This window comes from Barbus barbus (assembly GCF_936440315.1).
Source record: "Barbus barbus genome assembly, chromosome: 48".
Lineage (NCBI taxonomy): Eukaryota > Metazoa > Chordata > Actinopteri > Cypriniformes > Cyprinidae > Barbus > Barbus barbus.
The window spans coordinates 20,426,090-20,451,539 of record NC_136726.1 but is presented as its reverse complement, the minus strand read 5'-3'; the positions used below and the strand labels follow the sequence as shown (position 1 = coordinate 20,451,539).

The 25,450-nt window shown below is 35.1% G+C and overlaps 1 protein-coding gene across 1 annotated transcript; it reads right to left on the bottom strand.

The window, feature by feature from the left end:
* Positions 1 to 25,289, bottom strand: slc25a22a (solute carrier family 25 member 22a). Its single transcript, XM_079412429.1, has 11 exons — positions 25,086 to 25,289; positions 12,598 to 12,741; positions 12,349 to 12,474; positions 12,205 to 12,260; positions 12,029 to 12,119; positions 7,630 to 7,687; positions 3,658 to 3,718; positions 3,270 to 3,417; positions 3,032 to 3,186; positions 1,501 to 1,576; positions 1 to 1,377 (listed from the first exon to the last, which is right to left on the bottom strand). The coding sequence occupies exons 2-11, from the start codon at positions 12,615 to 12,617 to the stop codon at positions 1,224 to 1,226; spliced, it is 945 nt and encodes a 314-aa protein (XP_079268555.1). The 5' UTR covers positions 12,618 to 12,741; positions 25,086 to 25,289; the 3' UTR covers positions 1 to 1,223.
* Between the last annotated feature and the right edge of the window lie 161 nt (positions 25,290 to 25,450).

Here is a 25,450-nt window from a genome sequence, read left to right as displayed (position 1 = left end):
ATTTTAGTAAAATTTTTTGGTTTTATGCTATTGTCACTTTTTTAATAATTCCAAATATAATTGAATAATTCCAAACATTTCTCATTTTCATTTAGTTCATTTTTTCCACCTAATATTTCTGTTTTATTTTATTTCAGCTTTACTTTATAACAAAATGCTTTTAATAGTTGTAATTTTAGTTTATAATAACACTGGTAAGAAGTGCTTGCACTTTCAACATTTGCGAAACTACTGGCCACTTTGTAAAATGAGGAAAAAAACTACTTGCTAAACCCAAAATGTATTAATTAAACTTCAAACCACCTACAAATGTGGTTTAAATGAGGTTTAACACCATATTTAATGCTAATTTTGCTGTTCAAGCTGCAAGTAGCAAAACAGATTTGAGTCAGATCAGCCAACAAAAAAACTCATTTACATGAATTTTCTTTGTGCTGTGGCCATGCCAAACGAATCTCATAATCTATAATGATTATCTCCTAAAGTCTGGGAACTTTCCAGAAGTTTTACTGGCCTCTACGCCCCTGGTTGGAGGCATTTACATTTTGATTCAGTCAATTTGAGAGATGCTTTCAAGTCTAATTCACATTTTCCATTCACAGATATGTCTTTCTGAGAATTTAAATTGAATTAACCTCCAGAGCCGACGTGTAACTTTGAAATATACGCTGAATAAAGCTTTGATAGGGCACAAAGATATGCTGCTCTCAGATCACACTTTGGACTTGAGTCTTTCCGCTTTTCCTCAAGGTCGTTCTGAGCCCAGAGGAAAAGCATTCAGAGTTGGTCGTAAGAAAGATGGAAACAGCTAATATAAAGGGCAAACTAATTAACATGACATGTCCTCTTGTTCCAGGAAATTAACAATTAGAAAGAGCTTCATGTTGGGTTAATATTTCAGTACATAATTCATAAGAGCTCTACGATTCAAAGTGTTGATTTTACGCTTTAAATATCAGTGATCGGACAATGGCTCAACGATTAAACGCTCGTAAAAGAACATCATTTTTTTCTCAGTGTGAGAAAAAAAAAAAAACCCAGGCAGCTTGGAAAACACAATCTCACTTTACGCTCATAAAAATACACGGCGCTTTGAACAAAAACGGCACGACAACAAACGATTAAAATCAGTCAGACTGATCCACGTTACGCTTTGATCCTTCGGTAATGGCGAGGGGAGGGGGAGGGGGGGTGACTGGTGCAATGCATGATGGGACGGGTAGTTAGTTGTTTCGTTTGGGCAGGTAGCTCAAGATCATTTCGCCCACGCCGAGGAAGTAAACCACCTGAGCAATGCCGAAGAGCGGCGCGATGACGAGAGCTCGACAGTACGCCCCCTTCAGGAAAGCACCGGGACCTTCGTTGCGTAAAATCTTCCTGTGATCAGATGGAAAATGGATCAAAAATGGGGAAAAAGTTCAAAGGTTTTGTACCCAAATCCGTGGTATAAGTTAAATAAGGTCACCTTATGAACTGACTGGCCAATAAAAACCAAATCACCTGATACAGTCGGTCACCCCGCTGTAAGTGTCCTCTTCACTCCCTCGTGTCAGAGACTGCAGCCTGGTCTTTATCACTGAAACACACACACACACTCACGGTTCAACGGTCAGTTACAAAACCGCACAGATGTTGCTTTTTGCATTGCACAACAGTTTTTGCTCACATACAGGCTCCGTTCCAAAAGCTAGCGAGCTGCTTCACTGCATACTGCCTACTGAGCATACCGACAGAGATGAAACGCGACTGGTTTGGAACATTCTAGGTGAGCAACAACGCATATCAATATTGAGACTCAATTGCAGACACAGTTTGCATTGTGTATCACATGTATATACAACATTTAATATTCAATATAAGAAAATAAAAAACAAAAATAATAAATATTTCCTACTCAGCATTTAAAAAATAATAATATGAAAAATGCAATATATTGTATTTAGCATTATAAAAATATAAAAAATATATAATGAAAAATATTTAATATTTAGTTATAAATAATAAACAAAACAAATACTAAAGAATGCATAGTATTTATATATTCAATCATAAAAAGACAAAAACTAGTATACATTATTCAGTATTTTAAAAATTGAAGAAAAAAAGTCTATTCAATATTTAATATTCAGCATTTCAAAACCAGCAAAGAAAAACATCAAAAACTCTTTAAAATTCAATAATAAAAATTTACAAAAATTATTAAATGACTAATATACAAAATATTTAATATATACTTTTTTTTTTTTTTAAATAGACAAAACCAATATAAAACACATGCAATATTTAATATTCAGTATTTTAAAAACTGGGAAAAACTAATATTGAAAAATATGCAATATTTAATATTCAGCTATTCAAAAATATAAAAGAATATCTTCGATAATAAAAAGACAAAACTAATATACAAATATTTCATATTTAATTTTTTTAACAGACAAAACTAATATAAAAATATACAATATTTAATTTTCAGTATTTTAAAAACTGAAATAAAATTGAAAAAATATGCCATATTTAATATTCAGCAATTCAAAAACATATAGAAAAATCTTTACTATTCAGTAAAAAAAACAATACAAAACTAATATGAAGCGTTCAATGTTTAATATTTAGAATTTGTACAAATATATAAAACTAAAACTGAAAAAAATTAATACATTGAATACAATGAATAAATAATATTTAGTGTTAAAAAACAGAAAACGTATTCAATACTTAATATTTAGTTTTTTAATAAAAAATAAAAAATTATTATATTTACATTCATAATTAATTTAATTGGATTAGAACTATTTTTATTAATATTTTTAGTATTGACTCTTGCCCCTGCTATTTAGTGCATATTTTTCCACTGAGCTCAGTCCAAAATTAGGCCAAAACTAATTTTATGGTACAGCATTTGCGTCAGAAGTATTTCTAGGATGCTTTAAAATGCTTCCTACGTAGGCGGCTCACTAGAACAGAGCATCAGGATATCAGAAATGATTTTCAGAACATTATGATTAAGACGTTTCAGTGAAGAGAAGCTCACCATCTACAGGGTTGACGGCGACGGCGGCTGTGCTGCCCGCAACGCAGCCCGATATAAACGAGACGTAGAAGGGAGCGGGACCGTCGGCTCCTTTCTTCCCCAGATTATTCAGATTAGCAAACAGAGGGAAATAAATGATAGAAAACGGGACATCCCTGAAGGGAGGGAAACACAGAGCTGAGATAGTCTGAGAGTCTGTGATCTGATGACTGATTGTGTGATATGTTTGTTCCCCAACCTGAGCAGCGTGGCTCCCAGGCCCTTGTAAAGACCCGCGATGCCCTTTTCCTTCAGTAACTGTCTGGTGAGTTGCATAGCTGTGGGGGACTTCACCTCCACGGGGCCCCCGGGGGTCACAGCCTGAGGCATGAGCTTCCTCTGGGCCTCTGCTCACACACACATACACACATTACAGAGTTCACTAAAGTATTCATTTAGTAGAACACAAATAAATAGCCAGTGTTCTGCTCAATGTGTAAAAATGACAAAATTATGTCAAATATGACACTAATGTACTAAAATGTGACCACAAGGTGGCAGTGCTTCATCTTTCTTCTCGGTTCTGTCTTGATTTCTCATTTCATCTCCCTTCATTCCTTCCTCTTTTTTTTAGTCTAAATTCTTACCGATTCTTCCGGCATCTTGCAGCTGAATCTTCAGCATCTCCATTGGTGTTGTAACGATGACCTGCAACACAACACAAACAAGGTTAGAGGAAACCTCAGAAGCAATGAAAACGAGAACAAGCACATTTAAAGGGCCACACACGTATTTAAATTAAACACGAGGAGCTAGAAGTTTGACACCTAAAGCTGGTTCCTTTACATGAAGTAAAGACGATCCTTTAGTAATTCTACACTGATGTAAATGCCTCTCCTTTAGCTTGCCATAAATAAGCCTATCGGAGCCTCGTCTGAAAGCCTGTACTTTTATGCTATTACAATCTCAAAAAGGAACAACCACATACAAAAACATATAATTAGCATATCCTCCTACACGCTAAGGTTCAAACACATATCTGCAACCCATTTTACGGCCATAATGTGACATATTATGGAAAGAAGCTGAACAGGGTTCATATATCTGTGTGAAGTTTAGATTAGCATAAACATGAAGCAACATCAGCAGCACAAGCAACACGGGGGACGTGTTTATGTGCGCTAGCGCCGCTGTCACTGGAGACCCAATTACACGTTTAATCAAATCTGAAGGGGTTTGTGGGTGGACAGGAAGTCCTCGGCACTGGCTGATGGGATTACTGGAGTGAGAAACAGCATGTCAGTCTTCATCCAGAGTCTCCCATCATTTAATCCCACATGCTGGAAAGCTGTTTATTGACAGGAAGCTGATCACCTCTGAGATGTCATGTCACGTGACTGGATCACTACGATTTGTATAAGTCAATTAGTTAAGGCAGTCAAGAAAGCGGTCAATAGACCCCTTTTCTGTTAGTAAACATTGTGACGTTTTTCTGTGGGCGGAGCTTAGCTGGAGGCAGAAAGATTCCACTGACCGCTTCACTAACGCTAGCTATGAAGTTTGTTAGCTTGTTTTTTAATAAAACTGGAGAAATTCAGATTTTACCTGCATATGTAAGGTATAGATGCACTGTCCAGGACCGTGATTGTTATTTGAAAAGGTTCATTTTAACGGACGAAACCAGATTGGCCGACCCGCACACGATTCCCTCCAGTTGAGTGACTCACATCTAACGTGCAATAGTTAAGACAAACTCACTGTGTCTATCTAGTCATGTATATATATTTCAATTTCAGCAGGCAACTATTTTTACAGCTACATTATTATTTCGGCCACAATTAATCACAACAATGCATCTGATTTGAACATTTCAAGGGGCCTTTAAGTGTGTTTGTACAAACACAATATCTGCGTATGTATATACCCTCTTCCTCTTTATTGGGCTATGCAAACCATTTAAGTTAAACGTTACAGACTTTAATGGGCTATTCATATGGCTGCTTAAGTGTTTTTTGAGAGAGAGAAAGAGAAGGAAAGGAAGAAAAAACGCATGTAGTTGATGTGCTACTCCAGCCACTTTGTTTTCTCAGTCTGTCTGAAATAAAATGGTTTTATTTATAAATATCATTTGCTATTGATTTTATGATCAATAATTCATATATATTTACACAACTTATTGTTGTGTAATGTTACCTCAACTAAATGTTTAAGTATTTTGGATGTTAAAATATATTGTTTTCAGTGCGTTTTAACTGTAGATTTAAATGTATGTATTTTTGTATGATTTAAGTTTTTAATTTGACATATAATGTATTTTATTATTTGTGTACTTCATATATATATATATATATATATTAGGGCTGTCAATAGATTAAAAATCTTAATCGCGATTAATCGCACCTTTTTGTGTGATTAATCGCACACTTATGAAATTAAGCATATAACATTTATCTTGCTTAATGTGTTAATTTTGTCATTATTTACTATATACAGCAAAGTAAACCAAATGATTGAAGAGCAATTCTCACAAAACTATTATTTATTGTTTTATTTACATAATAAATAATAGTTTAGCATTCAGATACATTACATCGCAAATATGCAAATATTATGGAATATTTAGATTTGTGCCGAATGAGAGAGGTAGGATACACGAGCACAAAGCTCCATTTCACAAACAGTTGGGTGCACAAGTCTTTAAGGTATACTGCTTTGTCAGTCTATGTGAGAGGCGCGTTCAGAATCAGCACATCACTGTCTAGGGATCTTTGTTTTCAAGCGCGCAACTCACGGCATTCGCTGTTCTTCTGCTGGCGGTTATCAAACAGCGTTGCATTACTGCGGGCGCCATTGCCTGTATTCGTTGTAAGGCCTCATGCACCAAACCGAGATATCTGTACCTTGACGGTTCGGTACGAATGCATGTAACGTGCCACCCCTAATATATACACATATCAGCTTATTATTTATCCTTTATACAAATCTTTAAGTCATCTAGAGACGTCAGGTAACACTTGTTAGAATTACATTTATTGATTTTTCTAGTGCATTCAACACTATCCAGCTTATAAAGAAGGCAGGTTCTGTTGTGTGGTTGTGTTTTACCCACTATAGACGAGATAGCACAGGATAGAATGATTGATAAATTGGTAAATATGATGAATCATGATTGTCATTCTCTTCCTCAAACAGTTCGAGCTTGTGCGAGTTCTTTTCGCTCAAGATTAATTCAGCCTCGGTGTTACAAGGAGAGGGAAGGGAAGTGGTGTGTGGCCAAGTATGGTGACCCATACTCAGAATTTGTGCTCTGCATTTAACCCATCCAAGTGTACACACAGTAGTGAACATACACCCGGAGCAGTGGGCAGCCAATGCTGCAGCGCCTGGGGAGCAGTTGGGGGTCTGGTGCCTTGCTCAAGGGTCTCACCTCAGTCGTGGTATTGAGGGTGGAGAGAGTGTTGCCGGACCTGAGACTCGAACCCATGACCTTCGGGTTACAAGTCCAACTCTCTATCCATTAGGCCAATATATCGAATTAATCAATAAAGATGTATATAAATACTAATTATAAAAATAATAATAATAAATATAATTACACTTAAATTACACATTACAGAATAGAAAAATATCATAACATAAAATAAAATATAATTCTAAATAAAATTTGTATTATTAATAAAATTATATATATATATATATATATATATATATATATATATATATATATATATATATATATATATATATATATATATATATATATATACATACACACACACACACACACACATATATATATATACACACACATATATACACACACACACACATATATATATATATATATATATACATATATACACATATATACATCGACTCCACAGCCAACAGAGCAATTTTGTCTTTACTGTTCCAATACTTATGGAGGGCACTGTATATATATATCAAATTATATATATATAATTTCAATTTAATAATATTATATATATATATATATAAATATTAATACATTAAATGAAAAAAAGTTGTTGTTTATTTTTTTGTTTTTGGTGATTTTGCCTTTATTTATTATATAAAAAAGATATATAATTCAAAATATGAATAAATAAAACCGCCTCAAGCAAGCATGTAAGTTTTTATGCACATTTTGGAAATTTTATTCATATCTTTGGCTTTTCATCTACCATTTTTTAATGCAACATCCCAAAATATCCTTGCAAATATGTGAATGGAAACCCGTCTCACTGATCTGAGGAACCTGTGGCCATTTCTGCAGATGCTTTCTGTATAGAAGGGGTACTTTAGTCTTGCATTGTGGAAAAATACACACATTAAGGAACCGAACGTCATGAAAAGCATAGAACTGGTTGTGAATGAGCAGCTGCTTCAGGTGACGTGCTCAACAAAGGCTGTTAGTGGCTTGTCTGATGGGAATGTGTAATGGGAGCGTGTTTGTACCCTTAATGCATCTGTGTTTTGTCTCGTAGGCCATTACAAACACAATGATCTGACTGCTGCTGAGTTGTCTGTGTGCAGACGTTAAGAAATCAATAGTGGAACATCTATTAACGGAGGCTGTGTGTGTGTGTGCGTGCGTGTGTATGTGTTTGCACACTCACCTGACACGTTCCCGCCCCGCAGCCGGCCAGCATCTCTCGCAGTAGAGTGAGTTTCTGCCTGAGGGAACGAGAGATGAAGCCGCTCTCATTATCAGCACACACACACACATACACCGAGGGTCGTTAATAATTCACACTCTGACTTGGTGGTCAATAATTCACCAGTGCCATTTTCGGTCGGCGTGGATACGCCGCTGAGCAGGGCATTGTGGGTATTGTCTGTGTGCTTCCACCCTTATTTAATATTAATGCAGGTCAGGTAACGTAATACTGTGTGCTGAATTGATTGAGATGTTTGACAGTGTTGGTATGTCAGTACTGTGGTCGTATTCAGATGGTAATACCGTGGTGTTTTGATGTGTACCGTGGTGTTGGTAAAATACCATATAGATACCACAGAGAAGAGAGAAATGGTGAGCTGTGTGTTTGTGGATGTGTGTCTGTATGTATCAAATAAATAAATCAAGTATAATAAAACATAACCTATATATATATATATATATATATATATATATATATATATATATATATATAGATTATGATCATTGATATGATTTATTAATATGTTAAATATAATTCATAATAATTAATTTAATTTAAACATATAAATAATATATAAATAAATAATAAAAATAAAATAAAACTATATTATCATATTATTATCATATATATATATATATATATATATATATATATATATATATTATAATTATATATTTTCACTATAATATATAATAATTTGTGTAATTTAAATATATAAATAATAATAATATATAAATAAAATAAAAATATACAAATAAAAATAATCATATTATTATTACATTATTTTATTATATATTTTTTCTTCTCTATTATATATATATATTAGTGCTGTCAAAATTAGCGCGTTAACGCAGGTGATTAATTTTTTCAGTTTAACGCGTTAAAAATATTTAATGGCGTTAACACAGGGGCGGGGCTAGTGTTGGCCACCCCACTCACAACTGCTGCCTCTGTCTCTTTTTTCTTGCTAATTTAGTCACAGAACGTCTTTACGAGCATTTCAAATAGGAGATGTTTCAGACGCGTGCTTCAACTTCACTTCAGCGTCAGGCGTGAGTCAAAGGAGCGCGGAAACTGTACTGTACTGAACAAAGGCGCTGCCGCACGCTTTAGCCTTTATCATTTCATATCAAAGCGCGAAAGAAACGATGTGCATGCAATGTCGTGGTCAGTTAAGTCATGAAGGTGATTAAAACTGCCTTAAAACACAAGTCACATTTAAGAACATGTCTCTGAAATGCTTTCTCACTCATCTAACACACTCGTCAGATCATTAATAGAGACTTTAAGACCTGAAGTGGGTCAGAAAATGTAAAGTGAGTGTAAAGAGAGAAAACACGATGCGTGTCAGATCCGCCTCGGCAGCTCTTAAAGAAAAAGCAGGCAAAATAACCTATTAACCCAGCTGCTGTGATGTCTGTTCATCAAAGAACAAAAAAAAAAAAAAAAAAAAAGGAAATCAATAACTTTATAGCTTTAAGGATTCATCTGTATTTAATTTAGAATTTAGTGTTTGATAACTTTATTCAATTTCTGTATATTTCCTACTTGCTGAAGGGCATAGGTAGCTAAATATGACGTTGGTTATACTGTGTTTATGAGAAAATTGTTTAAAGTTCACTTAAATTAGAAGTTATTTTTATTAAAGTCTAATAAATATCAAAATTGATGGCTCTCAATTATACTGTAATGTTGAATGGCAATAGTCAATGGTTAAATATTAGGGAAAAAAATAATTATTTTATAGAGACATCAATATTGGTGTCAGTGATGCTGGCCTTCATTCATTAAAAAGATGCCATTAATCAAATATTAAAAATATACCGTCTTTATGTTGTTTCTACATTAATTTGAAGATTAAATGTGAAATTATTGCAATATAAAAGTAGATTTAAAAAGTTTAATGTTAGGTGGGATTAATCGCGATTAATTTCAGGAAAAAATTGTGATTAATTAGTTAATTTTTTTAATCGATTGACAGCACTAATATATATATATATATTAGTGGTGTCACAATTAGCGCGTTAACGCATGCTATTAATTATTTTCAGATTAACGCGTTAAAAATATTTAATGCAATTAACGCAAGGGGCGGGGCTAGGGTTGGCCACCCCATTCGCAACTGCTGCCTCTGTCTCTTTTTTTCTTGCAAATGATTGCGTTTATTTAGATGCAGAATGTCTTTATGACCACATCAAACGGGAGAAGTTTCAGACACGTGCTCTATACGTCGCCTCCACGCCAGACGCGAGTCAAACAAGCGCGTAAAAGATACTGTGCTCGTAGCGCGCACTCTTCAAATACAGGCACATAGGTGCCGGTGCGCGCTGTAGCCTATATCATTTCATATCATACAGCGAAAGAAACTACGTGCATGCAATGTCGTAGTTATGCCGTCAGTTAAGGCATGAAGTTACCAAAAGGCAATTAAAGCTGCCTTAAACTGTGTGCATGCATGCAATATGTTATATATGCGTCACATTTAAGTACATGTCTCTGAAATGGTTTTAAAAACTGTCCTGAGGCACCCTAGCACTGTCTCCCTCATCTAAAATACCCAATTCAACTCATTTTATAGTTTTAAGGGGTTCATCTATATTTAATTTAGAATTTAGTGTTTGGTAAGTATTCATTTTCTGTATATTTCTGCTGAAGGGCACAGCTAGCTAAATATGTCATTTATTATAATGGGTTCAAGTGAAGATTGTTTTAAGTTCACTTAAATTAGACGTTAAGTCTAATAAATGTTAAAATTGATAGCTCTCAATTATACTGTAATGCTGAATGGCTACAGTCAATGGTTAAATATTCAGCGGGCAAAACAATTTTTTTTTATAGAGACATCAGTAGTATTGATATCAGTGATGCTGGCCTTCAATCATAAAAAAGATACCATTAAAGAAATATCAAAAATATACTGTCTTTATGTTGTTTGTACATTGTACATTTGAAGATTGTTTATTTAAAAACTTGAATGTTAGGTGGGGTTAAGCGTAATTAATCACGATTAATTTTAGAAAAATGTGTGATTAATTAGTTAATTTTTTTAATCGATTGGCAGCACTAATATATATATATATATATATATATATCATTTAAATACTAGATGAAATGTTTTCTAAAATTATAAATATAAAATTATAAATATAATACAATTCAATATAATATATATATATATATATATATATATATATATATATATATATATATATATATATAAATAAATAAATAAATATATATATATATATATATATATATATATATATATATATATATATATATATATACACTGCCGCTCAAAAGTTTGGGATCAGTACGATTTTTTATGTTTTTTAAAGAAGTTTTTTCTGCTCATCAAGGCTGTATCTATTTGATCAAAAATACAGAAAAAAAATTTATTTTGTGAAACATTATTGCAATAACAGTTTTCTATTTTAATATATTTAAAATATAATTTATTTCTGTAATCAGAGCTGAATTTTCAGCATCATTACTGCAGTCTTCAGTGTCACATGATCCTTCAGAAATCATTCAAATATACTGATTTATAATCAATGTTGGAAACCGTGCTGCTTCTTATTTAGGATTATATATAAAAAAGAACAGCATTTATTTAAAAAAGAAATTGTGTGTTACAATATACAATGCTATTCAAAAGTTTGGGGTCAGTAAATTTTTTCTTTCTTTTCTTTTTTAACAAATGAATACTTTTATTCAGGAGGGATGTGTTAAATGAATAAAAAGTCAAAGTAAAGACTTATATTGTTAGAAAAGATTTATATTTTGAACAAATGCTGCTCTTTTTAACTTTGTATTCATCAAAGAATCAAAGAAAAAAGTATCACAGGTTCCAAAAAACACTATGAAGCAGTTTCAACACTCATAATAAATCAGCATATCAGAATGATTTCTGAAGGATCATGTGACACTGAAGATGCTGAAAATTCAGCGCTGCGTCACAGAAATAAATTATATTTTAAAGTATATTAAAATAGGAAACCAATATTAGAAATTGCAATAAGATTTAACAATATTACAGTTTTTTCTGTATTTTTGATCGAATAAATATAGCAGAAGAGACTCCCTTTAAAAAACATAAAAAATCTTACTGATCCCAAACTTTTGAGCGGCAGTGTATATATCAAATTTAAATACTTGATGAAAACCTTAAAATTAAAAATGTTTGTTGACATGCTCAAGGCCGGGAATGAACCCAAGCAGTGTGTCGGCTCAGATGATGTGTTAGTGTGTGTGAATGGGCACAGTCAGCTCAAAGAGCTAGTCATCATGTTTATATTGATTTGTGCGTTTACTCTGTGTGTGTGTGTGTGTGTGTGTGTGTGTGTTTATGTCTCACCCGTCCTTAGAGAGGTGAAATCTGAAGAAATCATTTGCCGCCAGCTTGATGGCTTTTTCAGGAGTGACGAGAGTTAGGTTCACCGCCGCACCTGAGAGAGAGAAAGACAAACATACATTCTCAATGACATCATTCACAAATAAGCTCTTCGTTGACAATTAACCACATAAACATACCTCTGTACATGCCGAAGTATCCTTCTGACCGGATGGTCTTAATAAGGCAGTCTGACCTGCAGAGCACAGTACGTACATCAAGCACAAGCGAATCTAATGAACTGAATCTTCTACATGATTCGAATCGTCTGTTTGAACGCTCACATGCTGGCATAGAGGCGCGATCCATTCTGCTGGTTCTGAAGGCGAGTTTTGGCCAGATCGATGGGAAACACGCAGGTAACGCCGATCAGTCCCGCCACACCGCCGTTTATTAGCTTGGCAGGCAAACTGGAGCAAAGCATGAGAGGAAGTTGAAATATCATTGGGTTTTAGGTGCTTGCTAGTGTTCTGGGGTCAAAAGAGGTCAACACCAGTCCAAGTAGTGAGTGATACTTGACATTTCAAACTCACCTGATCTGTTTGTCAGCCATTTATCTGGCTCCCTGTACTTCTTCAGTGTGTGTGTTTAAGGCGTCAGAGTGCACGTCTTTGCAGATTTCTCTGAGTGTTTTTGGATTTGGGATGTCAGTCGATTCAGCGTCCTCTGGAAGATCTCTGAAAGACACACACACAGAGATTGAGAGGATATTAGTGTGTTTCTGATACAGGTGTCATCTCTCACTGTTTGACTCCAGAAATTCCTCACACTGGACTCGCTCTTTCCTTTCCTTCCCCATCTGTTCCTCTCACCTCGTCTTATTTTCATTTTTATCACATTTTGCCGGTTGCACAGGAAGTTTAACATAGTTCTCTGGACTCACACCGTCTGATTCACCACACACAGACACAGCGAGCGTCTGTCTGTGTGTCTCACAGATAAGTTGTTTTCTGTCCAGTTGGTGTCAGCTCTATTTTAATCTCTTGAAACCGTATTTGAAAGCATTTTATTTATGTGAAATTTCTGATTGAACCTGGATGTTCAACGAAATAAAATGTAGGCCAAGACTTGAGTTCATCCACTGGGAATTAACGGGGCGGTGATAAATGGCTTCTAAATGAGAAAAATAAGAGGCCAAAGTGACGCTAGATGAGAAAAGAAAGTCATTTCAGAGAAACTTTGAAAAATTAGGAAAATAAACATGTTTTATTTGGAATAAGATGCACATACTGTCCACAATAAGACCGGAAAAATGGATTAAAGGAGTCATTGGATGCCCATTTTCCACAAGTTGATATGATTCTTTAAGGTCTTAATGAAAAGTCTATAACATACTTTGGTTAAAATTTCTCAATGGTAGTGTAAAAAATACTTTTTTTACCCTGTCAAAATCAGCTCTGTTTTCAGCAAGCCATTTTTTAGTCCATGTTTCTTTAAATGCTAATGAGCTCTGCTCGCCCCGCCCCTCTCTTCCGTGGAGTGACGAGCAGACCGTAAACTTCGGCTGCGAAACTGGCTAACTAGCACATATTAGGAAAGGCGATTTGCAAAGATTCATTAAAAACCCTTATACTCACTTCTTCTGTAGATGAAGCTGGATCACGAATGAGTCACGTGAACATAGACGCATTTATGTAGATCGAGGATCGGCGCATTCACTTCAAAGCGAAAGTAACGTTAATCCTCTGCGTCTTCAGCGGCTCAGATGGCGGGAGTAAATGATGACTACTATATTCATTATTACATCCAACAACTAAACACCTCAATCGCTTAGGAGCCATTCTCGTCTTCCCCTGCAAGTCAACACAATGGCAGACAGCTCTCAGCTCACCCAGGACGGGTCTAAGGTAAGACGATCTTATCAATCAACTATCGTGGGAGGGGCCTGTGCAGAACTACGTCATTCTGACAGCAATCTCAGAGCAGCCTGATTTGAGAAAGGGGATTTTAAAATCAGTTGTCAAATTCCTGTAATAGTATATAAATAATGTTAAACTAACACTGCCATGGCTCTGACATAGTAGACTTTTTCAACAAAACAGATATTTTTGTGCTGTATATAAATAATATTAATACATAATAATTATAATTATTAACAAGATTAACAATTAATAATCTTATTTAATATAAATATTAGATTATTAGATTAAAAAACCCTAAAATAAAAATTAGAAAAGCTTTGTCAACTAACTAAAATAAATTCAAGTAATATATACAGTATACGTTACACAAATGTACATTAAAGTGATAAATAATGAGATTGTGTATGTTTCGTTGACACTGGTCCTGATGGAAAGCACTTTTGCCATCTCTTTGGTGGCAGAACTCACTTTAGTTATAATCAAACTATTGCAGTCACTTAAATGTTGTTGAAACTTTCCTTAAAGTGTAGAATTAAAGCTACAAGGATTATGCCACGATCTCCATTAAACATATTTCCAACCCAAACCAGCTCTCCATATTCACGATTTAGAGTGCACAACACAAGGGTTTGGTCATGCAATCTTCATGATAAGCAGGCAGAAGGTCAGGAGCTGTGTGTGTGTGTGTTTCCTGCTAATCATATGTGGAATTTGAATGACTTGAAGACAGTCAGTCTTTCTCCCTCATTCCTCCCCTCCGTTCAGCCAATCAGCACGTCTCTCTTGCTCTGTCCCCGCCCTCTCTTCCTCCTGCTCTCCACTCATGCGTTTCCTGATTTCTGCTGACTGGACTCTTCTACCTTCAATTCTGCATTTTCACTGTCTGGTTTCCTCTTTTTTTTCACTCAGAGAGAGTGAACGCACTCGTGAGATACCCTATAGCTTGCAAGATCAGCACAAAGCAGTCTGGAGTGGACCAGCCAACTCCTCTCAGAAGGACTATTGTTTTCTATCCTACTCTCAGCATCTTTCTCTTCATCCGAGAGAATATCAGGTCTGTTTTGACTGGCACAGTGTTCCTACTATCAATGAACGCTATGACACAGATATGTAATGTCTTTCGCAAGGTCTCTGAGACTCATGAAGGTCAAGCAACAAGATATAACCAGAACTCTTACAAAAAAATTTCTTTTGGATTGGATAATCTCACACGTGTCTCCTGTAGAGTTTCAGAAGAGATCCCAGTGTCTCGAATTGTGCTCAGATTTGCAAAAGTCTCAAACAGAAGTCAAAGATCTCAATATGACCTCTGACATTTCTCATCAAATTCACTGAGCAAATGATCTTGATTTACTGATAAGTAATACTACAAATGAAGTTACAACTTTTAAAACTCAGTAATTGAAATGAAGCAGAAATAAAATAAAATTTGAATACAAGATTAAAAAAAAACTTGAAAAACATGGCAACTAACTGAAATATGTAAGTATAAGCTGAATAGCTCAGCTAGATAGAAATAATAAAAACCTAATAAAAATGTCAATTATAAAATTACTAAAACTCAAGCTAAAATTAAAATAAAAAAATAAGATAATTCAATATATTAACAAATAATATAATATTATATAAATATATTTAGGTAACTGAAATAAATAAATAAACTTTTAAGAAACTAAAATAAAGCTTTAAAAATGTTGCCTTGGCAACTAACTGAAATAAAGAAGTTTAAGCTTAAGTATCAAAATTACTAAAACTAAAAATAATAAACTGGAATAAAATAAAGTTAAATAATAAATAATACAAAAAATATTAAAAAGAAAACAAAATTACTAAATGTAAGCTAAAACTAAAATGAATTCAAAATACTAATAAATAATAAAATATTATATTTAAAAAGCAGTAATGGAAATAAAATGCAATATAAATATTAGATTAAAAACTTTAAAGCTTTAAGCTTTTAAAAATTAGATTTAACTGAAATACATTGCCTATGTTTAAGCTGAAGTACTAAAATTACAAAAATAATAATAACTTGAAATAAATTAAAGCTAAACAGAAATATAAAAATGACAAAAATATTAAAATATAAAAAACCTCATTCAAAATATGAATAAATGTTACATTAGTATATAAATCCCACTAACACTGCTGTATACTCTTTGTGCCTGTCAACTTTCATTAAGTATGTTTTAAAGGCAACATGAGAAACATCAGAAAAAAAAAAAGATAATTGAAATAAAGTCTATCAAGTCTTCCGAGCAAAGAAAGAGCAACAACTGAGCGATGACTCCTGACTGTTCAGCTTTCAGTTTCAGTCCAGAAGAAGCTGAGAATGATGTTTTTGTGTTAGCAGTGGTCTGGTCTTGTGACAAATGGACAAGACTAAAGACCAGATGCCTGACTGTCTACTCTAAATCAAATCAATCAGACTCAAATCAGTCTCACCCAACACCCAGCATGCACCAGAAAATACACGTGTGCACTTTAAAACCAACAATGAAGCACTCTGACCCCATTTAAACTCTAGAGATCATCTGAGAGAACAGCATGATATCAACTATTCAGCCTCCCGATGTCGCTCTGATCTTCAGGCTCCTCAGCAGTATTTCTACACAACATGACTCAGATAGTTTCCATGGAAACAGCTGAAAATGGCTTTGAAAATCATATGAATGAGAGCCAGAGATTTGATATCAGGCCTGTGACTAATGAACGTACAGCGCTAATATGTTCATACACACGCCTGTGCTGACTAACAGTCAACAGTGAGACATTCATCACTTATATTTTATCTTACATATGCTACTGTTCAAAAGTTTGGGGGATGTTATTAAAGAAATTAATGCTTTTATTCGGTTAGAATGCATTCAATTGATCAAAAGTGACAGTAAAGACACAAGAGATGTTTCAAGAGATTTCTATTTCAGGTAAGTTCTTTTGAAACTTCTAAACCTCAAAGGATCTAGAAAAAAAATTCACAAAAATATTAAGCAGCACAACTGTTTTCAACATTGACAGGAATAGGAAATGTTTCTTGAAATATAAAAAAATGATACTTACAAAATTACTAAAACTTAAGATAAAATGACAATAAAAATAGAAAAAAATAAAAGCTAATTCAATTTATTTATAAGTAATATAATAGCATATTTAGGTAACTGAAATGATGCTGAAGTAAGATAAAATATAAATATCAGATAAAGAAATAAACTTGAAAACAACTTAAGAAACTTTTAAACGTGAAATGTTGCAACTAACTGAAATAAACAATAAGTTTAAGTATTAAAATGGTTCAAACTAAAAATAGTCATAAATTGAAATAAAATAAAGTTAATTAAAAATATAAAAAAACTAATAAAATGACAAAATAATGTAACAAAATTACTCAAACTTAAGGTAAAATTAAAATGAAAACTGAAAAATAAATGCTCATTCAAAATATTAATAATATGTTATTTTTTAAAAAACTAGTATTGAGCAGCACAACTCTTATGAACATTGATAATCATCAGAAATGTTTCTTGATCACAGGAATAAATGACATTTTAACATTCAAATAGAAAACAGTTATTTTAAATTGTAATAATATTTGTAACTGTTTATTAATTTTAACTGTATTTTTGATCAAATAAATGCAGCCTAAGGCCGTGTTCACACTTGGCGTCTTTTTCGAAGCTGCCGGCGTCTGTTTTACATTATAATCCTATGGAGTAAACCGTGTTTTCAAAAAAGTCCTGAGCGCTTTTTAAAACGCCACCGCCGGCGTCTTTTTCTGCAGCTCAGAGCGTTTTTTCGAGTTGAAAAAATTTAAACTTTTCTGAAAAAAACGCCCTACGTCAAGCGCCTTTTTGACCGCTGACCAATGACAAGCGAGTAGCGAGATCTGTCGTTTCCATAACAACAAGAAGAAAAATGGAGAAGGTGCCGGTAGATAGACTGCTCGTACTAGTTTCGGAGCACAGGGAGCTGTATGATATGAGCACAAAACTCTATCATAATATTGGTTCCTTCCCCGTATAATGTCGGCATTTGAATCGACATTTTCTTTCCCGTTAATTAAAAAAACGCTCTTGTCAACTTTTTCTAGTCAAAAAAGACGCCAAGTGTGAACACAAAGCTGAGCTGGCAAAAAACAAAGCTGGCAGCGTCTGTTACAAATAGTAGCTGAGAGCGTCTTTTGTTGTCATAGCAACAGCTGTAACAGTAGCCTAGCGCTGTGTACTGCAGAAATGTCAAGAAAGAGTAAAAAGTTGGCTCTTGCGTTGGCTTTTGAAGTTAACGGGAAAGAAAATGTCGATTCACAACGACGTTTGTGGGTGCACGACATTATACGGGGAAGGAACCAATATTATGATAGAGTTTTGTGCTCATATCATACAGCTCCCTGTGCTCCGAAACTAGTACGAGCAGTCTATCTACCGGCACCTTCTCCATTTTTCTTCTTGTTGTTATGGAAACGACAGATCTCGCTACTCGCTTGTCATTGGTCAGCTGTCAAAAAGGCGCTTGACGTGGGGCGTTTTTTTCAGAAAAGTTGAAATTTTTTCAACTCGAAAAAACGCTCTGAGCTGCAGAAAAAGACGCCGGCGGTGGCGTTTTAAAAAGCGCTCAGGACTTTTTTGAAAACACGGTTTACTCCATAGGATTATAATGTAAAACAGACGCCGGCAGCTTCGAAAAAGACGCCAAGTGTGAACACGGCCTTAGTGAGCAGAAGAGTTTTCTTTCAAAAGTAAATAATTCTTACCAACCCCAAAACACCAAAAAACTAAACTAAATCATGGTATTGCCATAGTGCCATTTCCCCCCCAAAAATGGATTTACTACGTACTTTTCTGTAAGTGAAAACACAAGCAGAGGTCAACTATAAAATACATGCAACATATTGCGTTTCTGCCAAATGAAGGAATGCAGAGAATCAACAAGGATGGAGAAGTGTAAAGAGAGAGAGAAGAGGGAGCTGTAATGAGAGACAGCCGGGTGGGAGGAGAGAGAAGACGGAGGGAGGGATAGATAGATGGAGGAAGAGGAGAGGAGGAGGAGAGGAAAGTAAGTGAAGCCGACCTGAGATCACAAGCAGCTGCTGAAGCCAAGAACTTCACAATCAGACATTCTGGGCACGCCACCGCTTCTCTCTGGAAAACCCTGCTGGAAAATGTTTCTAGCCCGACATTTATGATCATCAGCTGCTCTGCCAATGAGCCAACCTGGTTTCAAGCTGATAGATCATCTCGGGTAAGATGGTTAGAGCTTGTAGAGCAACAAAACAGCCTAAAATGGATAGTCATCCCTCATGTTGTTCAATAGGAGTTTAGAAGAACATTTATTGTCCATAGAATAAAAATGGTACTGATTTATAGTATAAAGCTCCAAAAAAAGGAAAAATACACAAAAATGTTGATGTTTTTAAAAGAAGTCTGCACCAAAGCTGCATTTATTTGATCAAAAATACAATAAAAACAGTAATAATGTGAAATATTATTACAATTTAAAATAATTGTTTTATTTGAATATTTTTTTTTATATATAATTTATTGCTGTGATCAAAGCTGAATTTTCAGCATCATTACTCCAGTCTTCAGTGTCATGTGATCCTTCAGAAATCATTCTAATATACTGAAACATTTCTTATTGCTGTTGAGTTGTACAGACTAATATTTTTGTGGAACTGATGATACATGAATGAGTTGAATGCTGAATAATAATGAATTATTCCTTTAAGCTGCAGTAGTCTGTTCTTGAATCCAGTAGAAATCTCTGTGCACCTTTGACCTCATCTGACTCTGATAACAGATGTTGTACCGGCTCCCCACATCTGTACAGTCCTCTCCTCTCTGACTCAGGCCTGTTGTCATGGTTTCAGTCTGAGCGCTGTGTCTGTCTGATCTCAGGAGGTTTTACATTGTGCTTCAAACCCAGAATAATCCAGCTGTGCTTCCTGATTATAATCACCACTCATTACTAGGGGTGGCACGGTACACAGATGTCACGGTTCGGTACGTACCTCGGTTCGGGGGTCACGGTTCGATACAATTTCGGTACAACAGGGAAAAAAAAGACATCTACTTTGCTCAGTTTCTTTTATTTTGATGTGAAAATGCTAAATATTATTACATGTTATATATATAAAATCTGTTTTGTTTTCATTGTGAGTGTACACAAATAAAAGCAGACCTTTAACTACAAGCAACAGCACAAATAAAAATACAATAGAGTAAAGATACAAATAAAATATCAGTGATTTTCAGGGGGTTTTTTAGGTACAGAAATTGAAGTATGATTAAAGTAATCAAAGGTAAAACAGCATTGCATATTTGACTGTATAAATTAAAGATTACTCTTTATTAAAGTTACAAAAGCGATTCAATCAAGAGCAGTGAGTGATTTCTTTGTTGTTGCTGTTTATTTAATATTAACTGTCACTTTAAGAGAAAGCACTGATACTGTACGCCCAGCCGGCTATGTCTGCTATAGGATACTTACCAAGACGGGCATTTTGACAGAATTTTGTGTGAATTTATCCATTAAAACACAATACTTCAGAGAGAGCTTCATATTTGCGCGCGTTCTGAGGCGCAGGTTTGTGCGCTTCTGATGAGCGCACGCACAAATCTTCTCACTGTGCGCGCGAGCTCGCGTCCTCTGGCTCTTAAATATTTGAGCTGGCAAAGCTTACATGACTTTAGTCTAAACACCGATATCAACGTGTGCTGTTCAGGTCTCACCTGTGCGCGCGCTATCAGCATCCGGGTGATGACGGAATAAATGCTCATATTCCAGCATACGGCACTCGCATTGAACAAGAGTGAATGATTTGTCCACTTATTTTTTTTTTCTTTCTCATCGCTGTTGTTATAATGTACTGGGAAGCCAGAATGCGCATCCATTAACAGAAACATACATTAGCCGAACCCTATTTGTTTTACGTGTTATTTATAACAAACCACATGCGTTGTCAGAATTCAGTTGAACCGCGGTCCTAGCGCGTGCCGAACCGTGTGTGGAGAACCGTGCGGTTCGGTTTTTTTCCGCGAACCGTGCCACCCCTACTCATTACACACAGTGAAATTTGACAAACATACACTGTGTTTAGATGCCACTGAGAGAACAAACATACACAGATGAATAAATATCAGCATCCCAGTGAGTAAATATTACAGTGATACTGAGATGCAGGGAGTGCACAAATATTAAACACTATAGTCAGTTATAAGAGGGGTTTTAATGTCTCATTTTTAATGGTTTGCTTCAACTGGGGGCGTATTACAGAAAGTTTCTTATTTTAGGTCTTAAGTTAAGATGTGATATGTTAAATTAGGATTTTTCGCAAATTCGTATTACAGAAGCAAATCTTAACTTGATTTGGGATTCTTATCCTATCTTACAAAATAGTATCTTATCTCTAGTTAGGAAATCTTAAATGGCATAATCAAGCTCAGATACTTGCACTACAACCAGTAATGCTCCGTGACACTTTTGTTGGTCTCTATAACACTTCACTTCACTTTATAAAAAAAAAGTTGTGGCCTAATGGTTAGAGAGTCGGACTCGTAATCCAAAGGTTGTGGGTTTGAGTCTCGGGCCGGCAGGGATTGTAGGTGGGGGGAGTGAATGTCCAGCGCTCTCTCCACCCTCAATACCACGACTGAGGTGCCCTTGAGCAAGGCACCGAACCCCCAATTGCTCCCCGGGCGCCGCAGCATAAATGGGTGCCCAGTGCTCCGGGTGTGTGTGTGTTCACTGCTCCGGGTGTGTGTTCACGGTGTGTGTGTGTTCACTGCTGTGTGTGTGTGTGTGCACGTTGGATGGGTTAAATGCAGAGCATGAATTCCGAGTATGGGTCACAATACTTGGCAGTATGTCACTTCATAATGCTGGTTGCAGTTCCTGTGCTAACTGTAATATGTTGTGTGGCAGTCTGTAATTACTTATAAGTGTTTTGTCATCAAAATATAACACATCTTCAGGGTCCTCCAAGAGGCTTTCTACCATTAAACATCTTAGTTCTTCATTTTCAACTATTAATAAATGTAATACCATTGTCGGACAGCACAGTTGTAAGCGTTTTTTCCGTTAGCTTTCAAATTATTTTGACGTTAGGACAGCTGTGGGGTTGTCCTACAGTTAAGACAGTTTTTAGGGTTTTTTGTCAAGTTAGGATATTTCTGTAATACCCCTTTCCTATCTGTAGTTAAGATAAGATAACGCACTTAGGAAATGCTGTTCTGTAATAGCTTTTGTCCTAAATGTGGCCCTAACTGAAATTACCATGGTTAGCAAACAGATAAGATAAGATTTTAAAGTTAGGATCTTTCTGAAATACGCCCCTGATTTGTAAATCATTTGACTTTCAGATGGTACATTGTTTAGAACTAAAACTGTGAGGGTAGAAACAATCTTGTTAATATTAATATTATTTAGGATATTATTGTTAATTATGTTGTTATCAATTTTGTTGATCCTGTTTGTTGAAATTATTCTAATATGCTGATTTGCTGCTGAAGAAATATTTCATATTATTATCAATGTTGAAAATGTGCTGCTTCATATTTCTGTGGAAACCGTAATGTATTTTTATGCATTTTATATATTTTATTCCATGTATGGTTTCTGCAAGGACAAGAAAGTGATGAATCGAAAGATCGGTTAATCGATTAAGGTTTAAATGAACAGTCAAAATAAATTAATTCACTAAAATGCATCAGTTTCATTAGGGAAAAAGGTTCAACTATACAATATATATATATATATATATATATAAATAAATAATGAAATATAAATATTTAATTATATTTACTTTATAGTTTTATTATATATAGTACAATTTCATATAAAATATTAAAATTGTACTATATGCATACAATAAAAATATAATAAAAAATAATAAATATAATAAAATATTTACATTTCATTTATTTATATATATTATATTAAAATAGAGGAATAATAAATAAAATAATATATTTTATTATTTAATTTATATTATTTCTTATTTGATAATAAAATATAATAAAATATGTATAATTTATCTGTATTCACTTCAATATTATATTATATTTATTTCAATATTTATTTATTTTTTTGTATTTTAATTTATCAAGAACTCAATTTTAAAAAGCAGAGCGAGAGAGAAAAAGAGAAAGACTAGCTCAACGTCTAGCAGATTTGCAGTCTCAAGAGTTTGAGCGGTGAATCAATTGTGTGCAGAAATGAGCCGACAGTGATGAGTGACTGACTGTAGAGCAAAGACATTTACTGAGTGTGAAGAGAGATAAGATGAGAGAAATTAATATCAGCCACTCAGAGCAGGAGCTCTCGCTGTCTGCTGGTTAATTGGTTAGCTGGTGTACTCTCACAAGTAAGTGTGTGTGTGTGTGTGTGTGTGTGTGTGTGTGTGTGTGTGCGCGCGTTCAGTCCGTATGCTGTTTCACTCTCTCTTTCTCTCACGGTGCTCACCACTAAGCCGGTAAGAGTTCAAGAAGGGTGTGTGTGAACACAGTGTAGTATTTAAATGGAATTAGGCACAATAGAAATTAAACATTATCTAAATGAGATGTATGTGAAAAATATTCATTCGGCTCTGACTGAAGAACAACTTCCAAGAATCTGTTATCTGCAAGGTGTCCTGCTCTTCTTGACTAGTTATCTTCCACCTTTGCCCTGTCAGCAGACATTTAACTTACACTAAAGTTCACCTGAGACGAGATTGTGTATGAAAGACACACATCATAAAGCTAAAGATTTGTCAATATGAAACAGCAAATATCTCAAAGATTTCAAGCAAGATGTACCATGGTATTACCATGTTTTTAAAACATGGTTCAGTGGCACTACCACAGCAGTCTTTGAAGCACAATATAGTACCATTTAAATCCCATGGTGTATTATTATTGTAATAATCCAATACCATGGTATTACATGGTACTCCAGAGTAACACAAACGTATCAGCATAAAAAACAAGGTATAGTACAATAATGTTAACACTATGGTACAACAATGCTAATACACCATGGTAGGCTACTGAAATTCATATATATGACCCTGGAGCACAAAACCAGTCTGAAGTCGCTGGGGTATATTTGTAGCAATAGCCAACAATAGTATGGGTCAAAATTATCCATTTTTATTTTATGCCAAAAATCATTAGCATATTAAGTAAAGATCATGTTCCATGAAGATATTTTGTAAATTTCCTACCGTAAATATATCAAAACTTCATTTTTTATTAGTAATATACATTATATATACAGTTTTAAAGGCGATTTTCTCAATATTTTGACTTTTTTGCACCCTCGGATTCCAGATTTTCAAATAGTTGTATCTTGGCCAAATATTGTCCTCATAACAAACCATACATCAATGGAAAGATTATTTATTCAGCTTTCAGGTGATGTAGAAATCCTTATGACTTATTTTTTGGTCCAGGGTCACATATTATGGCATTTACCTGGTATTTCAGTGTCCAAAATACCACGATTCTGCTGCACATTTTTATAAAGGTCGTTTGGTTTTAGTCCAAGGACTAACTTACTTCATCACCGGAAAATAAATGCCAAAATATACAGAAGAGGAAATATTTGCAGTGTCTGAACGAGGTCGCTGCTAGTGTCTGATGACATAATTCTGCTGCAGAGAATCTCCTCAAATCCACGAGACTCGAGCACCTGATCCTCCGCGGATCCGTACAGACATAACGCCGTCTTTGATGCCTCTAGGGCTGGATGCCACCGGTTAATAAACCCGACTAATGGACAAACGGAGCAGAAACCGAGCGCGCGCCGCTGTGATGAGAAACAGATGTTCGCGCGCGGAGCGGCCGTTAGAATGAGCGAAGCTGTCAAAGAAGCGCCTTCTCGTATTTATCCTAACGTTAGTTTGCCGGTTTGATCCGTGTCCCGTTGGATTTTAAACGCCTTCTTGCGTCACGCGTCGATGGGGAATCGTGTTTTGCCACATAACGGGAAAACGCTCCGCCGCATCACATCAGATGAACCGCTGTAAATTACCGTTATTTCTCTTTCTTCTGCTGAAATCATAATGCGGTGACCGATCAAATCATAAATCATTCTATTTTATCAGTTTCCTTATGCAGAACGAATGTGAATATTAATATGATACAAAGAAGTAAGCGCTTATAGAAAAGCATAACGTTACATACCGGATCCTGCTGTTTTGTCCCGTTATTCCGGATTATTATGGCTTCACGCGACGTTCCTCCTCCGGTGACAGTGTGGTAATGGTTAAAGCTGCCGGTGTTACTCGCGTTCGTGTGTTTGGAGGAAAAGGAGGGAGTAAAAGCACGACACGACGGGAGGAGGAGGAGAGGACGGGAGGCGCCTGCTGGTAACGGCGCCCTCAGATTACCTTTCTGCTGTTTAAGCGTGCTTACGTCATCGGCGTGACGCAACGCTGACCTTGAGCGAAACACACGGAAGGATACTACATCAAAGAAATGATGTTGGAGTGCCCTTTGGATTTAGGAAAACGTCACTCTTATTGTTTTTGGGGTAAAAAAAATAAAAA